The sequence below is a fragment of the Rhamphochromis sp. 'chilingali' genome (assembly GCF_963969265.1).
Source record: "Rhamphochromis sp. 'chilingali' genome assembly, chromosome: 3".
Classification (NCBI taxonomy): Eukaryota; Metazoa; Chordata; class Actinopteri; order Cichliformes; family Cichlidae; genus Rhamphochromis; species Rhamphochromis sp. 'chilingali'.
In genome coordinates this window covers 580,927-603,677 of record NC_137931.1, presented here as the reverse complement: position 1 = coordinate 603,677, position 22,751 = coordinate 580,927, and the positions used below count along the sequence as shown (strand labels likewise).

Sequence of the window (22,751 nt, the reverse complement as noted above, 5' to 3'; positions counted from 1 at the left end):
GGACTCTCACGTGGCCTGAAGTTTGCATGAATATTCTGTTTACAAAGTTACACTGTTGGGTGTAACTTTGTATCAAAACAGTGTGGTAAGAGGGAGTATTCAATAAAGTCATACTGTCAGACTTGTAGCTCAAAGATACTCGAGAGTGGTCTTGGTCTCATCTAGGTCTCGCTGTCTCGGTCCTGCGTTCTCAAATCGACATAGTGTTCGTGAGATTTGGAGTCAACCATCAGCGGAGCGGGGGGGTGGCATACTGGGCTTACGCCCAGGTCATTTTTTCAGAAGCATGGGGTCTTTTGGAGTGTAATTTGTTAGTTAGATGCCTGGCTGACAACTGTATAAAACAAAAACAGCACACGAAGCACAGAGCGCACCGTCGTAAATTCCCCCTAATTTTGGTATGATCCGAGCTCAGGCACTAGGCGACTGAGCACAGCACCCATGTGAGCGAGGGGGGAGAAGCTGCTGCCTGCGAGTTTGCTGCAGACAGAGGAGAGCTTAAGTTTGACCAGGAACCAAAGCAAATCATTCGTACTGAACTAATAATGTAAATATGACGGTGAATCACAAAAGATTGATATCAAACTGATCACTTGGTTGCGTTACTTGCTCTTCGAGTGAATCAACAAATGGACAAATAAAAAGCCGAACAACAACAATGCTGTTTATTTTTAGAGAGTCTCAGCTTACATTTCATATTTTCAGTTGTTTCCCTCCACGGCTAAACAAACTCTCTAAATCGGTTTCAATTGCGTACTGATGAACACAACAATGGACACAAAGAGCTTCTTTCAAAGAAAAAACTCTGGTAGATGTTATTTTATATATTATGCTTTGGATGTTGTTCAGTATATCTATGCAAAACAAGAGAGATTTCAATACACAGCAGGATATTCACAGTTGAAACCAGATATTTACACTTTAGGGAGAAAACAAAAACTTTTTTACTGTTAAACATCAATTTAGAGTAAACGTGTTTTGATTTAGATAAAATTCCAGTCTGGTTTTAAACCTCACCACAGCACCGAGACAGCCCTACTGAGAGTTTTTAATGACTGTTGATACAAGGCGTCCTGTGGTTTTAGTTCTTTTAGACTTGTCCTCTGCCTTCGATACGGTTGATCATGACATCCTCCTTTCAAGGCTTGAACATGTAGTTGGTCTTAAAGGCAAAGTACTTTCATGGTTCAAATCATACTTAAATGAGAGGACTTTCTCTGTCTCTATGGGGAATCGTTCTTCCTCCTCTGCACCCCTCTGCTGTGGTGTGTCCCAGGGGTCTGTGTTAAGTCCTACCCTGTTCTCTTTGTATCCGTTACCCCTGGGACAAATTTTCAGAAATCATAATATTTCTTTCCATTGTTATGTGGATGATATCCAAATCTATTTTCCTCTGGATTTGGATCTCCAGTCCCCTCTATTGCCTTTGTTCAACTGCCTGCTGATGTTAGAGACTGGCTACTGCACAACTCTCTCACCCTTAATGAAAACAAAACAGGAATGATCATCTTTGACAGTCACATGCCCTTGAAACAGCTATCGGATACCTCTGGAACAGCTTGCTGATGGATGTCCGTGCGTCGGAATCCATCCAATCCTTTAAATCACATTTAAAAACCCACCTGTTTAAGCCTTCCAAACAACTTAGTTTTTAACTTTTCCCCGGTTCATGCTTGTTGTCACGTCACCCTTTTATAACTGTATTTCTTTTGCTGATAATTGTATTTCCTGCTCCTTTACTGCTGTAACCCCACAAATGTGGCTCGTCTGTGAAGCACTTTGATGTACCTGAGACTTTTAAATGTCAGAATAAAAAGAGGGAGCTTTCATCAAATTTAGGAGCACATGTACACTAAGTTTATTGTTAATTAATAAGAAACTCCAGACGATTCCATTCTGAGCTGAAGAAGCTTCTGATAGGTTCGTAGAGTCCATGTGAGTAAACTGGTGGCACAGCTGTGGATGCATATAAGGCAAAACACAGAGCCTGTTTCTGTGACATGGGAACATCAGGAGATGTCAACCAAAACACCAGGAACAGAACTGTGGAGCTCCATAAGTGTGGCTCAGTTTGAATACAATTTGGTGCCATTTGCAATTAAGAAATACAGACAGTTTCTCTCTTTACTCTGAAAGTTAACAAATATGTTTTTATATTTATCTAAAAAATAAACATTTAGTCTGATTTGATGTTACAATTAAAAAAGTGTTTTTATCTGAAGAGTAAATAAATATGTGGTTTCAACTGTATATTTGATGATTGTCAGCACAAAGAGGGAGAGAGAGGAGCAGAGAGGGAGAGAGAGAGAACTCATCAGAACATGTATCCAGTGTAACTTTTTAGATACCATTTGTTACTTTTCAAATTCTACATTTATTAAGTTCTGCAGCTTGTTTGCACAACAAGGCTGAATAATTATATAAATGTTTCTGAATCTAAATATTGTACTTTGGTAGAATTAAAAAATAAGTGTAGTGCAGGTCTATGATGATTTTTAGTGCTACTATCATCTAGTTTTGTTAAGTCCTCAGTAGTCCTGATTTTGAACTGTTGTAGTCCTGTTTTAATTCCGGATCAGTTCTGGGTCTGGTTGAATTGGGGTTCAGTCCCTGTGTCTTGATACAGCCCTGACTGTGTTCTGCCTTGCTGCTTAATTAAAAAACTAGTTTAAGGTGTCCTGCATATGTGATATTTATTTTTTTCCTACATGAAGTCATTCTTTTTTGAACAAAACTCAAAACAGAGCCTATTAATCTTTCAGTCATTTCTACCCTCACTTCATTTCCTTTTGCTGCTCACCTCTCACACAGTGGCTCTGCTACGCTCCAATCCCTCCATATTGTGGCCAATCACATGCGAGGATATAGGATAATGTCATTGTGTGAAAAACAGAGAGGGTGAGAGAGGCGACAGTCAAGTGGAGCGTGCGTCCGTCCTCTCAGTAAGTGAGTGAGACAGTAGACAGCGGTGAGGAGGGCTGTGCGAAAGCAAAAACACATAACTATGCCTGAAACCCGTAAACGAAGCAGCATCTGGCTGCAGTTTAAAGACTGTTTTTGACTCTGTCTTGGTCTCGTCTCGACTTTGTCTCGGTCTTGGTCTCGTCTCGACTTGGTCTTGTCTTGGTCTCAGATTAGGCGGTCTTGACTGCAAGTCTAATCCAACTTAAGCCAGACTGAAGAGTCACAGACTGCTAGAGTGCTTGTTTACTGTGAAGAAAGATGGGATTGAAAGATATTGAAGTCTGCCCGGCATACCCTTCATGAAAAACTGAGCTAGACCGCAACACTCTGCAAATCTTGCCATTTAGAAATCCTGGTAACTCCAAAGTGTTCACAAAGGTCTTTTCTGACTTTTTGTTTTCCCACTGGAACTCAGGAATTATTCTTCATTCACGTTTCAGTTTCTGTAATTGATACGAAATTGACTAAAAGTAATTAAAATATTGTAACTGTTCCAACAGTTACTTGGTTGTGAACATGGCAGTTTAAGCGTGCCCAGGCATGTTAAACCGCCATGCATAAACAGACTGTAGGTGTGCTTACCTGAGAACAGAAGATGCAACGACACACATTTTTCAAGCAGATAAGACATACGAGTGTGTGTATTAGAACTCAGAAAGAAATGCTGTGTCCTTGTGAGTTTAGTCAGTGAGAGATGTGCAGCTCTGATCATTAGAGCTCCCAATACAGAATGTGAAAACAAAGGTTTTCATACTTGATTAATTTTGCATAACCATACCTGAGAAAGAACTAACAGTTTACAAAGTTGCTGCTATTCTCGGTCTGTTTTTACATTTACCCTTCGTATGAAGTTGTATAATTGACTGAATATTGACCTTTTTAACATGTAGTCCAGGCTAAGAGGGAGTAGCACAATGCTACAAAATCAAGGTAGAATGAGGTACATCAGCTGGAGAGAGCAAACTGGTCCTGCTCTATAGGCTTCTTTATCCACGCGCCCAGTCCAGCATTGTGGAAGGCCCTGAAGAGTGTCTGCTTTGCAGAATGATATTCCTTTGCTGCCTGTTTGGCCTCATGGTAGCTTCTGGGTCTCACCGTTCTGATTCGCAGCATGGAGGAGAGCTATGGTATAATGGAGACAAGCCTTCACTTAGACAACAGCAACAATGTGCAACAACCAGGAATGACTTTTTAAAAATACATCTTTTTGACATTTGCCTTTATTGGACAGTGCAGGAAGAGAAAAGAGCTCGCGCGCAGGCTTTCTGGCCAGACCTCCTGCTCACACACTTTCATTATTAATCCGGTCGTTAAGTCTGACGTCATTAGCCGTAACTGGGCCCAAACTCCGCTGCAGGTCACACAATCACTGGGACATCACTGTGAGTTAAAAGCTGTCTAAACTCTTTCATCTGTAATAAAATGATCAGCGTTGCTGCTTTACCAGGTGTAACAATGAAGTTTAACATCCAGGTATCCATGAAAACAGGATTTATTACATTCAGAGTTAGAAGTTAGCAGGAAGTTAGCTCGCTAGCTTCCACCTAAACATGATATAACATGTTCTGACTGAGAGATTTCTGAAACATTAAAACGTACAGCTCTGTTATCACTTCCAAGATAAATGAAGACAGGAAACTAAACAGCAGTGACGTTTGTAGGGTTACTGAAGTTGGGCTAGCTGGTATATAATGATGTGCTACGTGACCACTAGCGCGACAAAGCTATGTTAGCATAGCATAAACAGTAAAGCTGGAGGACTTGATAAAAGTTAACGTGAGGGTTCCTGATGGTTAGAGACAAATGCAATCACATGGCAGGATGCTGTAAACGGACCAAACTTCAGCCAGGAGAACAACTGAGATAATCCATCCACAATACCAGGTTAGTCATTAATATACTGTAGCTACATCGTAATTGTTTAAAAACTGAGCTTTAAAATGATTAGCGATAATAAAAACCGAGAGGCCGACAGTGATCACTGACTGTTTTTAGGGGCTCGTTGAGATTAAATAGAACAAGATAAAAAGCATTAAAACATGTTAAAAACACAACAGCCGTATTAAATGCAGACTACTTTGGGCCCGGAAGCAGGATTCATCACGTCATCACTTAAAGACTGGATAGATACAGTATGCAATCTCACACTACAGTACATGCATTGAAAAATCAGCACTGTGTTACCTTGCAGTGTAGATTCATCCATCGGCTGTAGAGGGCATGTTTGCAAAGCCTGGAGGGTCGACCCAGATCATCTTTCCCAGTGGTGGCATTGATCAGCTCTAAACCCTTGTCCCCCACCGTCCAGTTCACACTGAAGTTTGGAGCTTTTCCTGGCTGACGGGCCTCTGTGTTACTTATTCCTGCATATTGGGCACATTAAACCATTTTAAAAAACATGAATGAGATAGCTGTTTGGCTGTACAAAAGGTCAGAGTTTCAGAGTCGGCTCATTGAAAACACCAATCCAGCCCACCGGACAGTTTTAGAAAAGGTGAGGAAATGTGTGTGTGGTGGAGGTGTGGTCCCTGGCGTAGCTGCAGCGGAGGGGTGGAGTGGTGAGCTCAGGGGGGTGGTACCGGGAGGCAGGGGAGCCACAGGTGGTGGCGATTGTATCATGAGTGTCTTCCTTCTGTGTGTCTATATAGTGACGGCAGAGTCGAGCGGGAGGTTGGCTGGACTGGAACGAGCTGTCACGGTGCATAGGTGTGTGTGTCGCATACTTCACAAGTGGTGCTAAAACCCAGTGTGGGATGTCTGACCCCCATGATGCGTCGCCCACTCAGCCTGTGCAGTTGTTGGCACAGATGCTGGCGGAGTTGGCGACGATGTGCCGGGACCAGGCCGTGGCCCAGCGGGAACATCTGATGAAGCTCCAGGAACATTCAGACCACCAGACCAAGGTCCTGGAGCAACTGGTCAAAAGGTGCTGCGTCGCCGAAGTCGCCGCCTCTGTTAGTGGTGATGCCCAGGATGGGGGACGGTGACGATCCCCAGGTTTTTTTGGAGGCGTTCCGTGCTACAGCGGAACGTGCCAGTGGCTGCGAGCGGAGTGGGCCCACGGCCTGCCGCCAGCCTCGTGGAGCAGCTTCGACGACGTGTGCCGGGCCATGCTGGACCGGATGGGCCTCACCCCGGAAGACCATCGCTGGCGGTTCTGTGCCTGCAAGCTGACTGGCGAGGATCGGCCGTTCAAAGTGGGGTGCTCGACCTAATTAAAGAAAGCTGGGAGGATGGTCCGAGCCCCGCAAAAAGACGAGATTCAGTACGTGTTGGACCTGAGAGGGAAACTCCACACTTTGGGGAGGTTATCACGGAAGAATTTGCTCCAGGCTCAGCAGCGTCAGCAGCGCCTGTATAACAGAGGGGCTAGACTCAGGCAATTTTCACTGGGAGACAAAGTGCTTGTATTACTCCCTTCTTCTAGCTCAAAGTTACTCGCCAAATGGCAAGGTCCCTTTAAGGTCACACGGCGAGTGGGGGACGTTGACTATGAGGTCGCACGAATGGACAGGGGAGGGGCCACGCAGATTTATCACCTCAACCTCCTGAAAGCATGGAGGGAGGCCGAGTCTGCTTCTCTAGTGAGCCTGGTTAAGGAGAGAGATGAGTTGGGGCCAGAGGTGCCAAATTCTATCATTCCCGCCTCCCTCCATTGTGATGACCATCTCACACAGGCCCAGAGAGCGCTGCAACAGCGCTTTGTCGACATGTTCTCCCCCCTGCCCGGCTGAACGTCTCTCATTGAGCATCATTTTGAAACACAGCCTGGCGTGATGGTGCGTTCATGGCCCTACAGGCTCCCTGAACACAAAAGGCAAATCGTTCAGAGGGAATTGGCCGAAACGCTGAAGATGGGAGTAACAGAAGAGTCGCACAGCGCCTGGTGTAGCCCCATCGTTCTCATGGTGAAGAAGGATGAGACCCATCCTTCTTCACCATGAGAATGATGGGGCTACACCAGCATCAAACTGTGACACCTCCTTCAGAACCATATAGACCATATGGTTCTGAAGGAGGTGTCACAGTTTGATGCTTATCCCATGCCCTGGGTCGACGAGCTCCTGGACCGGTTAGGCACGGCCCGTTTTTTCATGACACTGGATTTAACCAAGGGCTACTGGCAGATTCCCTTGTCTGCAGAGTCCAAGGAGAAAACCGCCTTCTCCACTCCGTACGGTTTGTGCCAGTTCATCATGCTTCCATTCGGCTTGTTGGAGCCCCGGCCATCTTTCAGCGCCTCATTGACCGGGTGCTGCGTCCGCACGCTGCGTATGCTGCCACCTACTTGGATGATGTGATCATCCATAGGGACACCTGGGCGGAGCATGTGCAGCGGGTGGCTGCAGTCCTGGAGTCCCTGAGGCAGGCGGGGCTCACGACCAACCCGAAGAAGTGTGCGGTTGGACGGAGGGAGGTTCAGTATTTCGGGTACCACTTGGGGGGCGGGCAGGTTCGTCCACAAGTAGAGACCGGCCCGTGCTCTACATTAGCCGGAAGCTGTCCGAGTGGGAGAGGCGGTACATTACTGTGGAGAAAGAGTGCTTGGCTATCCGGTGGGCGGTTGACTCCCTTCGCTTTATTTCCTGGGGCGCTCATTCACCCTTTGCTCGGACCACACCCCGCTGCAGTGGCTCCACCACATGAAGGATGCCAACGCCCGGATCACCCGGTGGTATCTGGCTTTACAGCCCTTTAAGTTCAAGGTGGTCCATAGGCCAGGGGCGCAGATGGCTGTGGCCGATTTCCTCGGGGGGGGGGGTAGGTTCGGCTGGATGGCTCCCCGGCCTCAGTTGTGCGGTGGGGGTGTGTGGGGGAGGTGTGTGTGTCGCATACTTCACAGTGTGGATTTTAACTTTTAACTGTATTTTTGTACATTTTACTAATTATTCTAATAATAAAGACCCCCACGGCCATGAATGCCATCCACACTACTGGCCCACTTCACATCAGAGTGGGCTGTACATGGCCCATGATGTAAAATGGGTTTGATATCAATGCTGTGTATTGTACACAGGTTCAAAACATGTGAACACATTTTGCCAGCCATTTTCATTACCTCATGGATTATTTTACTAATTAATTGGCAACCTTTCAAATGTTAAAAATTAAAACAAAAATTATATCTCTTGGTTTGGGAATTTTCCATAAAATCTGTGAGCAGGACCTGGTTTCAGATTCTCAGAACAATCAGGTCCGAATGAACAGATCAGAGAAATCAGTGAACTGTGGAAAACTACAGTGCCTCTCACCACTGAGCAGTGGCCTGTTCAGGCTAAAGGACTGTGGCAGCTCTTCAATCTCAGTAATCCGCTGGTACATGGCTCTGGAGAGGTGGTCGGCATGGTACAGGCTGCCCAGGATGATGCTGGAGAAATAGATGGGCTCAGTAAAGTAGCTCAACAAAGAGCCTTGAAATCCGACAACGTTCCACCTGAAGGAACAGAGTAAAATCTTCAGAGAAATTGACAGAAACAAAGAAATAAAGCAGATTAGTATTTCCTGAAAATATACAGGCACAGAGGGGTCTGCTGCTGTTAGTGTCCTCCTAGATTCAGCCTCTGTACACATCAACAGGATTCCCATTGATCTCTTCCAAAACACTTCAAACTAAAGTGATTCTGCAGAGCTGGTTTTAATATTTAGAACAAATGGATAGTACAAGGCTATAAATATGAAGATGGAGTGTTAAACTTGTGCATTTAGACGACAGCATAGACAATGGCTAGTAGAAATGAGTTCACACCAAAATCTATTTTGCCTATTCGACGACCTGTACAATCAAAATTCTTCTTCGCCACCGCCTTCTTCTTTGCCTTCTCCTCTGCCGCCTTCTTCTTCTCCTCTGCCGCCTTCTTCTTCTCCTCTGCCGCTTCTCCTCCGCCGCCTTCTTCTCCTCCTCCGCCGCCTTCTTCTTCTCCTCCTCCGCCTTCTTCTTCTTCTCCTCCTCCGCCGCCTTCTTCTCCTCCTCCGCCGCCTTCTTCTCCGCCGCCGCCTTCTCCTCCTCCGCCGCCTTCTTCTCCGCCGCCGCCTTCTTCTCCGCCGCCGCCTTCTTCTTCTCCTCCTTCTCCTTCTTGCCATTAGCTCACTCTGAATTAGGAGGAAACCAAATGTGTCCAATGATGATGATGACAGCTGAGCCCATTTCATTTAAGTTTGCCTGGCTAATGTTATCTCACGATGTGGAAGCATAAGATGCTTGTTCATAGTATTCCCAGAGTACTATTATTTATTTAATAAAACATTAAATAAAACCAAGGCTCATGGATGTACTTGGTTATTACATATTGTATCGGCCCAGCCTCTCAGCAGTGCCTTGTATAATTTTCTTTCCAGCCACAAAGGCCACCTTAGAAAGTTAGTAATTAGGGCACATATCATATTGAAGAAGGTAAAAAGGGTTAGTATGTTTATAAATGCTATGTTGAAAATCGCTCAGCTAAAAATGAACTTCAGAAATTTTTGACAAAACTCTCAAATTTATATGAGGGGGTGGGGAGGGTATAATTTTAATGTTATCTGTATATCTGTGAAGGTTCTCGGTCATGCAGGTCATGGTAGTCTAAGGAGCTTGGAAAGAAAAGCGTCTGGACTTCTTTCAGTTGCTTGAAGACGTTTCACCTCTCATCCGAGAAGCTTCTTCAGTTCTAGAACGAAGCATCTATGTCCACTGTGAACAATCATCTTTGAACAGAGGGCGGGGCTTACGACACCAACTATCTGTCATCTATAATCCAGTTTTGAGATCCTTCCCAGATGCTTTAACTCCCACTCACACCCTGGGCCATCTGACCTCAGGAAATCACATGATAGGGTGGGGCCAGGTTTCACAGTAGGTCCACCCGAAACCTTAGCTGATTGTGACCCACGTCGATTTTCACACCTTGCCTCATGTGATTAGGTAGTCGATGATAAGGGGGTCCATGACCTTCTTGGGGGGACACTCCCATAGGGCTTAAAATCTGGTACTCTCCACCAATTTTTCTTAGAATTTAAGAACTTCTCAGATGAAATGTCTTCAAGAAAACTTAAGTCCAGACGCTTTTGTTTCCAAGCTCCTTAGATTGTTATCTGTACTTTCATACTTTACAAAGATTATATAAAGGGCCCAGGTATAAGAGCTTTTATGCCCTTATACCTGGCCATAAAAGCCCCCAGGAAAGGACAACATGTGATGTTGCTAATCACCATGTGAGCATGTAACAAACAAAACAGACACCTTGCAATCTTGTCGCTGCAAGACATGGTAAGCAGCCTTTCTCCGTGAAGAACACCGTCCCATGTCTTGATGGTGTTACTGGAGTGCACAGGTATGGTTCCCTCACCAGACTCAATTTTAGTGCGCAGCTGCCCACGGGCCTTTCTGTTGGGATGTCCATCTCCCTGATCTGACACAGGTAAAAAATCACTGATGACATAACAGTAACCTACATATTTTCAGGCAAACAAATATTGTTTCATCACTATGAATCTCTATTTGTAACGATCATAATAATCCACTTACCGTCCACTCCGCCTTCATGAGGTGAAAAGATGCGAGCATCTCCACAGGGGGAGGTGCTGATATACAGGTGGAATTGGACATTTTCCTTTACTCTGAAGCCTTGACTGTTATCGCACCGCATAAAAATGGATTTCTGATGTTCTTCTTCACTGTTACTAAAACAGAAATGCAGACAAAAGACTGGTAGGCTAGCAGTGCTTTCTGAAATGTTCAGAACGGCTGGTTGACAGTAATTGCTCATTTGTTAAAACACTAGAGGGGTGTGAAAAAGTGTTTGCCTCCTTCCTGATTTAATATTTTTTCCATTTCTATTACACTTAAATGTTTCAGATGATCAAACAAATATAAACATTAGAAAGAGATAACACTAGTAAACAAGGTCAAAACAAAGTTTTGACCTGAAACCGGTTGAGATGCTGTGGCATGACCTTAAACAGGTGGTTAATAGTCGAAAACCCTCGAATGTGGCTGAAATACAACAATTATGGAAAGTGGGCCAAAATTCCTCTGCAGTGCTGTAAAAGAGTTATTGCTAGTTATTGCAAATGCTTGACTGCAGTTGTTGCTGCTAAGGGTGGCCCAAAGAGCTATTTGGTTTCGGGGCCATCGCCAATCACTTTTTCCACACATGGCCATGTAGGTTTGGATTTTTTCCTCCTTAATAATAGACACGTTTACTTGTGTTATCTTTGTCTAATATTTATATTTTTGTTTAATGATCTGAAACATTTAGGTATGACAAACATACAGAAAATAGGAAATCAGCAAGGACCCAAACACTTTTTCACACCACTGTAGAAACAGTCAACAGACCAACTGTATTTAGTTCTTTTGATTCAGTAAGTAAGGGTAAAGACTGCTTTGGTAGACTCAGTTCTATGTACAGTGTTTGTAGGGAGCACTTTGAAAGTAGGTGGGAGGCTTTTACCTGAGGAAGTACTCCAGCTGGGAGTACAGGAACCTAATGAGAGACCGACGAGCTACAATCTCTGCATGGCAGTCATTGAGGGCCAAACCTCGGTTACTCATGTATTCACGACCGATGCACTTTGTCCCTGTGGATACGCAGATGACCTGAGCCTCCTTCACATCTGCACCTGGATGGGTAAAACATTGCACTGGTTCATAAGGTCCCTAACATCTTGTCACTTCAGCCGAATCAATTTGACCGCTTCAACTTCAGCATATTTTATTATCCAGAAAATTTAAAATGAATAGTGTCTGGAACAGTTTTTCTTCAAGGAAAGATGTCCTGCTGAGAAACCACTCTCAGAGTAACCAGGCTACCACGTGCCTGCTTATGTGGCTTCAACTGAAAATCTCCCTGTTTCTTTTATCTTTCCACATATCTTATCTTCCAATCTGCATAATAAGGATACCTGTCCAAACATGGCCCTGTCTCCCTCCTCTTACCCCAGCCAATTGCTGCATATGGCTGCCCGTACCTGAGCCTTGTTCCACCAGAGGTTACTTCCTGTTAAAAGCTGTTTTACCTTCCTACTGTCACCAAATGCTTGTTTATAGGAGACCAGTAAGCTCCAGTATGAAGAGTTGGACAGCATCAGGCCCTGACATGATTCATGCCGGCTGAAGGAGCTGCCTGGACTCCACAAGCGTCTGGCAGCACAAACCAGCTGATCTGGAACCACATAACTACTGACCATTTTCTCCTGACCCATTGTCCGCAACAGAATGCCAATTTTCCTTCCTGAAAGATTCAGCCTATTCATGAGCCCATCAGTACAAAATGAAGCTGAACTCCCAGGATCTAGAAAAGCAAAGGTTATCAGTGACTGATTACCTTTCTTGGACTTCACTCTAACTGGTATTATGGACAGAGCACTATTTTGCTCACCAGCCCCAGTAACACCACTGCTTTGCACAGCACACGAAGGACCTTCATCTGGTGGTTCTCTCCCTCCTATAGTTTGCATTGAAACGCTTTCCCTCTGCTTGGAGTGGATATGTAAGAGTGTGGGGTGTTTCTGATTACAGACTTTACACAAGAGACGTTTCCTGCAGTCCTTGCTTCTGTGCCCAATGCGCAGACAACCAAAACACACCATTCTCTTTCAGAAAAGATAATCTTTCACAGTGCAACTTTCTTTCAAATGAAGGACACAAATCCAACATATGCCCTGCTCCACAAAACAAGCAAGCCTTGGTCACAACTGAACCACTCAAATGCCTCAACACTGGCTCAATCTTCCCTTCCACCTTGGCCACCGTAGTAGCAAAACTACTCCTCTTAGCCGTAGGGTAAAACTGAGACTTACCATTCCTCGCCTCTTTTCTGATGTCTGTTGGAGGATCCTTTATGTCTCCAAACAATGGGTCACTTGCGATCTTCACTTGCCTTTCGACAAACTCAACAACATCGCTAAAAACCACTTTACGTTGAAACCTCTCCTGCAGATTGCACACAACATTCCTCCATTTATCCCTGAGCTTATAAGGCAACTTTTTTATAACTGCTTGCATATTAGCAGAGACATCCAACTCATGCAAGGACTCAACGTCTCCCACTGCATTACAACATTGCCTTAATAAAAACCCATATTCCTGCAAAGCCTTCACGTCATCAGATTGTATAGGAGGCCATTTACTGACCCTTTCAATGTAGGCAGCAGCAATTCTCAGCGAATTGCCAAAGTTCTCCTGGAGCAAAGATTTAGCTTTAGCATATCCATACTCAGCAGTGCACCAATACAGTGAGTCCATTTAAACCAACGCACTTAATCAAAAAAGGAGCAACTCATATGGCTCCTATACCCCCAAAGGAGGTGGAGAATGAACGAGCTAAGATCCTGTGGGACAGATAGAGCTTTCTTGCTGCCACTCGTCCTGTCAAACCGGCAGCTTGCAGTTTTCTCTTCACAGCTGAAATTGAGACTTTCTCACTACGACCACTATTGAGCTGCTTGAAGCTGTTGTCCTGTGAGCCGCCATCACACAGCTCTTAACTTTCAGAAACTTTTCCTCTGAGTCAGTCGTGTCTTTGGGTCTGCAGACCCCCTGCTGTCACAGTTTCTGAGCCTTTGATGCTGAAGGAAACTGGACTCACTGACACCTTGACTTTCTTTGCAGATCTACATTTATAAGTGTTATGATGGTCTGTCTCTCTTCCATTGGTTTTTCTCACCATGTTTGTAGCAACACACTACTTTCTGCAGTACAATACTGTTCAGCTGATGCTCACGAGGGTACATCAGTGTGTCCCAGCACTGCTTTTATGCAGACAGAGGGGGAAGTAATCCAGAAAAGTTGGAACAGCTGTGGGAATTAGTAGCAGCAGCTTTCAAGGCTTGATCAACCTGCATTGCTGCAGAACAAGTTACACTGAACTGGACTTCCAATGATGGACTAAATTCGTCACTCACCTTTGTTTGGTGCGTGTTTATATATCACTAATGTATTTAATCATTAACAATCCTTTAGTTTACCATATTTCCAGTCTCTCTCTCTCTGCTGTCTTCTCTTTACTCTCACCTCAAACATGATGGATGACTGTCCCTCCATGAACATGGTTCTACCAGATGTTTCTTCCTCTTAAAAGATAGATTTTCCTTCCCACTCATGCTTGCTCACATGAGCCATCTTTTGTTGTGAAGTAGTGCTTTCACTGAACTGAAACTTATCAACTTGGTAGATTAGTGTTTTCTATTTATAACCTTTACTCAATTTTGATGTAACATCGTCCATAATCTCTTCACTAGTACATTTCTGATCATGACATGACCTCGAACAATTAGCCGGCCCAAGTTATGATAAATCGGATTTGCACTGGTTCTTGAAGAGCACTGCAATGCACAATGAGCAGCATGATTTAAACTTGGAACTTTTAATTACTTTAGTTGAAACACCTCCACACAATAATCAAGCTGTGACTAACCTAATGTATTCAAAATATTTGGTGTCATTTATTTTGGAACTTTTCCCACCGCTGACAGAGCTCTACCCATTTTACTCACAAGATTATCAAGTTGTGTAGCCCATGTGCATAAGCTGTAAAGCAGATATAGACCATCAAACATTATACCAGTCTATTGTTGTTGGACCTCGTTCTGAAGCATGATCATGCACCATGTTTGGTTTCACTCGTGTCTTCTCACTGTTGAGACTGTCAGAGACTGCTGATTAATTTTTAAACATTTAATTCTATATAGTCCCACACGGGGGAATTTCTAGTCCTCTGCATTTAACCCATTCACTTAGTGGGCAGCTACCAATCCAGCACCTGGGGAGCTGTGTGTAGAGATGGAACCTCAGGGTAACCGCTCAGTGGATTCAAACCCCCGACCCCCTTCTGATCATGGGCCGACCACTCTACCTACTGAGCTATCCCTGCCCCAGCTGGTTTTAAGAAGTTCCTGAGTTCAAATTGGTTGATTTGATTAACAGCAGTTGCTTGACCTCCAACCAACGGCCACTTTGCCCCTGAACTAATGGTTCAGCTGATACTGTGATTTAGATGCATTAAGATCAATGCCAGGCCACCAGATGTTGACATGCTAGGAGTAAGGGTTACCTTAGCTAATGTAAATGTATTATTTTCATACCTCCTCTCAATGCCTCCCCCTATTGTACCTGTGTCCCTTTGTGTGCCTGCTGTCATGTATAGAAAATATGCTCACATGTGCAGTTACAGTGCAGCCCAGAAGAAACAGAATATTAAGTATCCCAATAGTCTGGTCTTTGTAAGAAGTGTAAAAGTTTATCAGTAATTGAATTTGCCTAATTTACATATTTGATTCTAAGCTGTAGTTATAGTAAGATTGATCTTTCTGCATTAAGCCAGCTTTACATGTAGTACTAGTAAGGCTTTCATTCAAACTAATACTTCACCATTTGACTTGTGAATAAACAGATTATAAAGAGAGATGCATCCATCCCACCTTGGATCCATCCCACAACTTTATTAAACCCCCCAAAATATGACTATCCAGAGTTGGGACCAGGAAGCAGAGTCGCAGTCTTACACGCCTCTCTGCAGCTTCTCTCCTCCTGCTACCCCCCAAACCCATCTCCACAGAGACTGTGTCAGCTCCCAAACAGACAAAAAACAAACTAAAAACCAGCAACAAACAACTTAAACATTGAATTCAAAATCCTGCTCCTCACATACAAGGTCTTAAATAATCAGGCCCATCTGATCTTAATGACCTTGTAGTACCATATCACCCTATTAGAGCACTTCGCTCTCGCTCTGCAGGCCTACTTGTTGTTCCTAGAGTATTTAAAAGTAGAATGGGAGGCAGAGCCTTCAGTTTTCAGGCCCCTCTTCTGTGGAACCAGCTTCCAGTTTGGATTCAGGAGACAGACACTATCTCTACTTTCAAGATTAGGCTTCAAACTTTCCTTTTTGCTAAAGCATATAGTTAGGGCTGGACCAGGTGACCCTGAATCCTCCCTTAGTTATGCTGCAATAGGTGTAGGCTGCTGGGGATTCCCATGATGCACTGGGAGTTTCTTCTTCAGTCACTATGTGTTAATAGACCTCTCTGCATTTTCCTTCCCACTGTCACCAAAGTGCTTGCTCACAGGGGGTCATATGATTGTTGGGTTTTTCTCTGTATGTATTGTAGGGTCTACCTTACAGTATAAAGCACCTTGAGGCGACTGTTGTTGTGATTTGGTGCTGTATAAATAAAAGTCATTTGAATTGAGTTGAACAAGTACGCGTACCTCACTATAGATCTCCTGCAGATTTGGTTGGGGGTTGGTGGCATGAGCCTTATGTACACATTTAAACTCTCGGAGCAGCTGGGATCAGACTAGCAACCTTCTAATTAGGAGATGACCTGGGCTACAAGAATACCTGCTGTCATGACAACACCTGCCAAGACTTTCCGTTGAGCATGTGGAGCCCTGAAGTTATCCGTCAGTTTGCTGAACTTATCAATAACTAGATGAGAGACTGCATCTGCCAGGACCTGAGGAGTGACACATAAGTGCAACAGTGAAATTATGTGAAATAAGACATAACAAATATCCAACCAACAATTTTAGAGAAGCAACTGTTATTCAATTGTATTTAACAAACATTAGCAAAAGAAAATGTTAGTGAAGGAGGATAAGAAGTTACTTAAAGCAGCTTAAATCCATATTTCAGTATATCATTCCTTATTTCATTAAGGAATGCTGCATAACTGTGAAAGCCAAGCAGGGATGTGAGTAGCTTCAAAAAACACCCAAATCCTTTAATTCAACAAATGACTTGGAAAGGCTGGTATAACAAATTGCAGTGTTTGAATAGCACACAGAGGGTTAACATAGCAGCTTTGTTGTAATATAGGAATTGGAAGCATGTTTATATAGCTTCTCAGCATCATGAAAGTTATCTCCTAAAGCTATCATCTTCAATCAGCCTTAGACAGCGTGGTCATGAGCAATGAGGATCTGTCCATGATCAATACAGCCCTGCCTCATTCAACTCAGGCTGTAGTCCAAAAGAAATCCTCACTCCTGATTTCTTTTTCTTATATTTGTCACTTACATGGTTCAGGTAATCACTTTAAATCCCCCTCATCAGAACAGGAATGGATTTGTTGCACAATCACATCCGTATTCTCCAAAAGTTGATTCTGTTCATCTGGATGTTTTCAGTGGGAGAAACGTTTCGTCATCATCAGGTGACGTCTTCAGTCTCAGCTGACTGCTGAGACTTATAAACAGGACATTTGCATAATGACTGAAACCAGCCCACTGAAGCAACAATGGGCTGGGAGGTCAGTTCCTTAATCTTAATTATGCAAATTCTCATGACCATTGATCAACAACCACTGATCAATAACCATGAGTCCCTAATTTCCCTCGGGATGAATAAAGTATTCTGATTCTGATTCTGATTCACAGAGAGGTGGGGAATGGCTGCAATCACAGCATTGTAAGATGGGGTCAGATGTACCCTTAGGCCCCTCCTCGATTCAGAGATGGTCTTTCTCTTTTCACGTAAATGGACTCCTTGACTCCGCCCTCAAACCAGCGTTCCTCCCTGTCCAGGATGTTACATCCTCATCATTGAAAGAGTGTCCACTGGCCTGTAGGTGTAGATAGACTGCAGAGTCCTGGCCTGACGAGGTGGCTCTGCTGTGTTGTAGCCAGAGGTTGTTTGGTTTCCCTGATGCATAAATCCTGGCAATCCTCCTATGGCGTTATCTTTGTGCCACTATTTTGAGCGCACGTAAAAAAAAGTTTGCAGGTGCAAGTGTTGCATTTTGAGGAGAAATTTATTTTGAGCGAAGAAAAGCTGAATTTGAGTGAACAAAATTCATTGCTGCGTGCAAAACATGTATTTCAGTGTTTGCTATTATCCACACACACAACAGCAGCCCCTCTCGCTCAGTTTTTGCATTTGCGCTCGATCACAATGTGTTGCTCACGCTCTCAACATTTCTGCCCGTGCCTTCAACTCTTTCTCTACACCGTTATATTTGTGCCACAAAACCAGCCAATCACAGACTTGGATGCAAAAAAACCTGATTGGCTGTTCTGGTCTCCAATCAGCTCGAAATGACAAAATGCAATATCACAGAATGCATTTCATGCAAAACTCAAACGAGGCAGTGGCGGAGGAACACAGAGGGGCGGAGTTTGAAATGTTACTCTTTCTGGGTCACAAAATAAACTTTTAAGATATTTTCATGCGAGAATGTTTCTGTGTAAACTTCAAATATCTGCTCGATTCATCAAGACATCACATATTTGCAAAAGTGCTCTAACGTTTTCGGAGATGCCCGTTACCCACCAGCTGACCGGGTGGTCACTCGGGTTAAACATAATATAAAAGGCTGAACTGACAAAAAAATCACCGACTACACCACCAGGTATTACAGGAAAAACCATAAAGCCTTTGAACTAAAACAAACACTGTTGTGACAGTGATGTACACTGTCTTGTTGGTATGATTTGTATCACCTTCATGTTTCCCTCTCACCACGTATCCAAACCGATATCATGAGCAGCAGCTTTTACAGCAATTTTTTTTTATGTGTCTCAGAATAGTGGCACAAAAATAACGCCATATCCTCCTGGCACTTAACAGCGTACACTATGTTACTCTGCAAATGTACTGTTTATAAGGCTGGGGAAACCTGCAGTCAGCTGAGACTGAAGAAGTCACCTGGATGAGTGACGAAACGTTTCTCCTGGATGACTGAGCATGCATCAAGACACATCCGTGTTCCACTTTTCCATCATTTCTGGTTAAAGAAAGGGGCTCTTACAGAGTTCAAGAACTCTCAAAATAGAGCATCGCTGAAGTTCATCAGAAACCCCGGCCAGCAAATTAGATAAAGGATTTAAACATGAGCTAAGATCAAATGCAGAGTTACTCTTCTATGTAGTTACGGTCAGCTAAGCACCTCGAAGAAACTGTTGTTGTGATTTGGTGCTATTTAAATAAAATTGAATTGAACAGTCTTTGCTGGTCCCAATGCACAGACATGCATAATTCTGGCCCTGTGTATTAAAAGAAATCCAAAATAAATACAAACTTGTTTTTTAAAGTTATTAAAGATGCTGTATAATCATCTCACCCTCACCAATGATGATCTGAAACATGTGTGACAAATATGCTGTCATCAGGAAGAGGCCACACATACGTCAGTCTGTCAGTGAGTCAGACGGAGGGACAGACTGATTTCTTCCATGCTCACCTGTGGCTGGTGAAGCTGCAGTCCCTCTCTGGGTATTGGCTGTCGTGATGGTGTCTGGTCCAGCTGTATCTTAAAGAGAGCAGACAGAGCAGCTTGGGCAGCCCGAGTCTTGGCCAGCTTCTTATTGCGCCCAGAACCCTGGAAATTCTCAGAGTCTACCGTCACCGACATGACAAAGTTCTTGGCATGACTCTCCCCGCTTTCTGACACAAAGTCATACTTGAGGCCTGGCCGCACCTCATTGAGAAACATGACAGGATTCTTGCCGGCTGTTAGGGAGATGAAGGCGGAGGGTGCTGGAGGTATGGGAGACTGTGCCAGGTTTGGGACAGGAGAGGATGGCAATGGGTACTCTATTCCCAGTGAACTGAAGAAACTGGTATTGGAACCAAGGTAAAAAGTGTCTTCTGTAGGGTTGAATGTCTCCGATGCACTAAAGAGCATATCTGGAATGGCATGGTCCGAGGTGAAGTCCGTGTGAGCAGACAGGGTCCGGCCCATGGCAGCATGTGCTTCCGATGCATTAGGAAACTGGACGAAGGAGCACAGTGCCTTTTCTGCTGCACTCAGCTTAGCCTTCTTCTTGGTAGGACCCAGACCTTCAAAAACCTGCCCATTGACCTCCACGGTCATCTCAAAGACTGGTGCATGGACCGGCCCAGTCTGAGAGAGGAGCTTATACTGCAACCCTGGCTTGATCTCGTTCAGCTGCATAAGAGCATTTTTGGGCGGTATGGGCCGAGGGACTTTCTTACGCTTCCTGGGCCTGTACCTGGAATTGGTATGTCCATTATTGCCTTCTTCTAAGGGACGTTTCCGCCCATGCCTCGCATTCCCACTGGGGAGTTGAACAGCCTCAGCTGCAATTCCCTCTTTGGAGACGTGGTTGTCCCGGTTCTGATTTTCCTTAACGCTGCATGAACCTGCAGTGCCCAGAAAGAGTAACTCACTATGCCTTTGTTGAAGGATCTTGTAAATGGAAAATTTAGAGATTGCTTTATCTTGTGGATGTAGATCGTTAACATTTAATACTTTCCTTAACATGGAAAGCTTAATATGTATCTCATTATACATTACTCACTATGTATCTTTCCTGAAGTCTTTCTCGAAATGATTTTATATTTTGGGAATACAGTAAAAGGAGCTTGGAAAGAAAGTGACTTTAAGTTTTGTGAAGACATTTCACCGCTCATCCAAGAGGCCTCGTCATTTCTAAAACCCAATGGTGGAGAGTCATTGGTGTTTAAACCCTCGTGGGGGTTGTCCCTACACTGCTTCGACCTGGATGACTGAAAACCTACATAAACAGTCTGGGGGCACACATCACAAGGCCCGGTCAACAAAGCCAAACTTGGTGCCAATTTTCATTTATAACATCCTCACGCAACAGCTTAATAGGTTACTCTGTCCAGTGTTACGTACAGAAAACATTCCTATAAAATGCAGGATTCACCTTATATATATGTAGCAAAGGTTTTAAGGAAATGTGGTTACCAGAGATTAGAGTCAGCAGCATCTGAACAAATGTGGAGTAAACCCATAATCTCCCCTTCTGTTTTCAGACTATTATGCTTAAAATGTTATCTTATTTAACAGAAATTGTATTCTAATTACTTTGTAAATTCTGGATATTTGGCCAAAAATATCCTGGAAGCGACGCTGGAGGAACACTGGGCTTACACAGGACAGGGACAGGATTACTGCTGTCTAACACGAATAATAAAGTGTGTACTGTACTACTTCTGGAACGTAACTCTTAGGGGTCTTTAGAGGGAACTTCTTTAAGAGCAAGGGAACAAGCATAATCTGCCATCAAATCAGACTGAAGTCTCATAGTAGATCAATCCTAAAAAAAAGCTAAAGATGATACATGTTCAAGGACCATCCTATGTGAATATGTGGGATATTTAAATAATAATTGTGTTTCCTCATAAAATACCTGGACATATATTATGTATTATTCATTTATTTTTAAATTTCAAATGAAGACTTTATCTTTAGCAGGATTTGAAACAAAGACATTAGTGACTCACTCATGCTTTCTACTTTGTGTCCTCCAATGATGAGCAGCCCTTCACCTGCAGGAAACATGCAAAGTTGAGTCAGATATGTTACAGGTGTTGACCATTTCTAATAAAAAATGTAAATATTGGATTTGGTGGAAGAGACTCTGTTTTTTGTTTTTTTTCCAGCACTGTTATATTCATATCGTCTAGAGTCGGGGTTGTCAGCAGAACTTCAGACCAAACTCAAGCAGCAGTGCAGAGGTGGGCGGAGTCAGAGAAGAGGGGTTGTATCAACTCCTCCTCATCAAGGAGATCATCTTTTGTGGTTTTGGCCCAACAAACACAGTCCTTGTACTGTTTACTTTCTGAATACCATAGACTAAATTTAATATACCCACATGGGGTAAAAGATTCTAAATCGCTGTGCCAGCTGAACTCTGAACTCATGTGAAGATTAAGAGCCCTCCAGTTCTGCAGACAGTGAAAATATTAGCAGCTGTTGCACAATGAATGAATGAATCTCTGAAACTATGGGCTTGAACACGAAGAGTGTCACACTGAGCCAAATCGGTTGACCATACATACTGTATATGGGGAGCCAGAAGCACCACATCCATGTACCATAGATGCCAAAATTGTTATTGCACCTTGTCATTAACTTGACTTTATCCACAAGACCTCACAGAATGGATACAAATACCTATGGTTTCATGAAGCTGCTGATCAGCACCATAGTAACATTCTGCATTCTAGTTAATATCATAAAGGTGATGAACAGTTTGAACATTATCCTGAGAATGTTTAGTGGATGTGATGCCCCAGTGTTTAATCAAGCCAAACTTGACCTGCCTCGTGGGATCTGTGGGAGCTCCAGCACTGGTGTGTAAAAATACAGTGTAGTTAGTAATTCAAATCATTTAAGCCACTCCAGAATCTGCTTGTATTTCATGTCATGTGTGATGTCAAAGAACATCCAAAGAATTTTAAAGCTATGGGATAGAAATAAAATAGCCAAAGTAATTCTGAGGTATGTGCTTGATCTTCTGCAATAAACACATTTTCCCTCAATCTTCAGTCTTCAGCTCAAGTTCCTTGCTGCCATTTTTCTTTATGTTGGGAGCTTTTATCTGTAAAGCCACTCCACTGAACGAGTCCCCAGAGCATTGCTGAATTTCACCAGCACAGAGGCCGTTCGATTGACTGTCTCTTACTGTATTGGAAAATGTCTGTCTTTGAGCCGGGTCTGTCACAACCCAGCTCAAAGGAAGTGACAAGCAAGTGGGAGACCACACACAGGCTTTTAAAGGCTGTACGATATATTTAATGAAAATAAGGTGAAGAAACTGAAACACAATTGAAATGATATAACAGCCATAACTGAAGCCTCAAATAAACACGATGGATGGAGTCAGCCGCCCATGGTTCAGTCAAGATGTCTTTATATACTGGGACTGGCCTTCTCAGGTGTGCTGCATCTATAATTGGGTCAGCTCCACCTACCTGCAAGAAACAGGTAACAGAAAAAGCAAAACAAAAGGCCAGCCCACTGGCTGTCACACTCCCCCCATAGAATAGAGTTTCACCCTGAGGCGACAAACACAATCATGTACATTATGAATT

General features: G+C 43.7%; 1 protein-coding gene across 1 annotated transcript; it reads right to left on the bottom strand.

Moving 5' to 3' along the window:
- Nucleotides 1-594: 594 nt before the first annotated feature.
- On the bottom strand, nucleotides 595-21,145 carry LOC308393506 (double-stranded RNA-specific editase 1-like). Its single transcript, XM_080877313.1, has 8 exons — nucleotides 19,126-21,145; nucleotides 16,287-16,401; nucleotides 11,397-11,565; nucleotides 10,469-10,623; nucleotides 10,184-10,352; nucleotides 8,217-8,398; nucleotides 5,149-5,327; nucleotides 595-4,086 (listed from the first exon to the last, which is right to left on the bottom strand). Exons 1-8 carry the CDS (start codon nucleotides 20,197-20,199, stop codon nucleotides 3,910-3,912), a joined length of 2,220 nt encoding a protein of 739 aa, XP_080733439.1. The 5' UTR covers nucleotides 20,200-21,145; the 3' UTR covers nucleotides 595-3,909.
- Nucleotides 21,146-22,751: the final 1,606 nt, after the last annotated feature.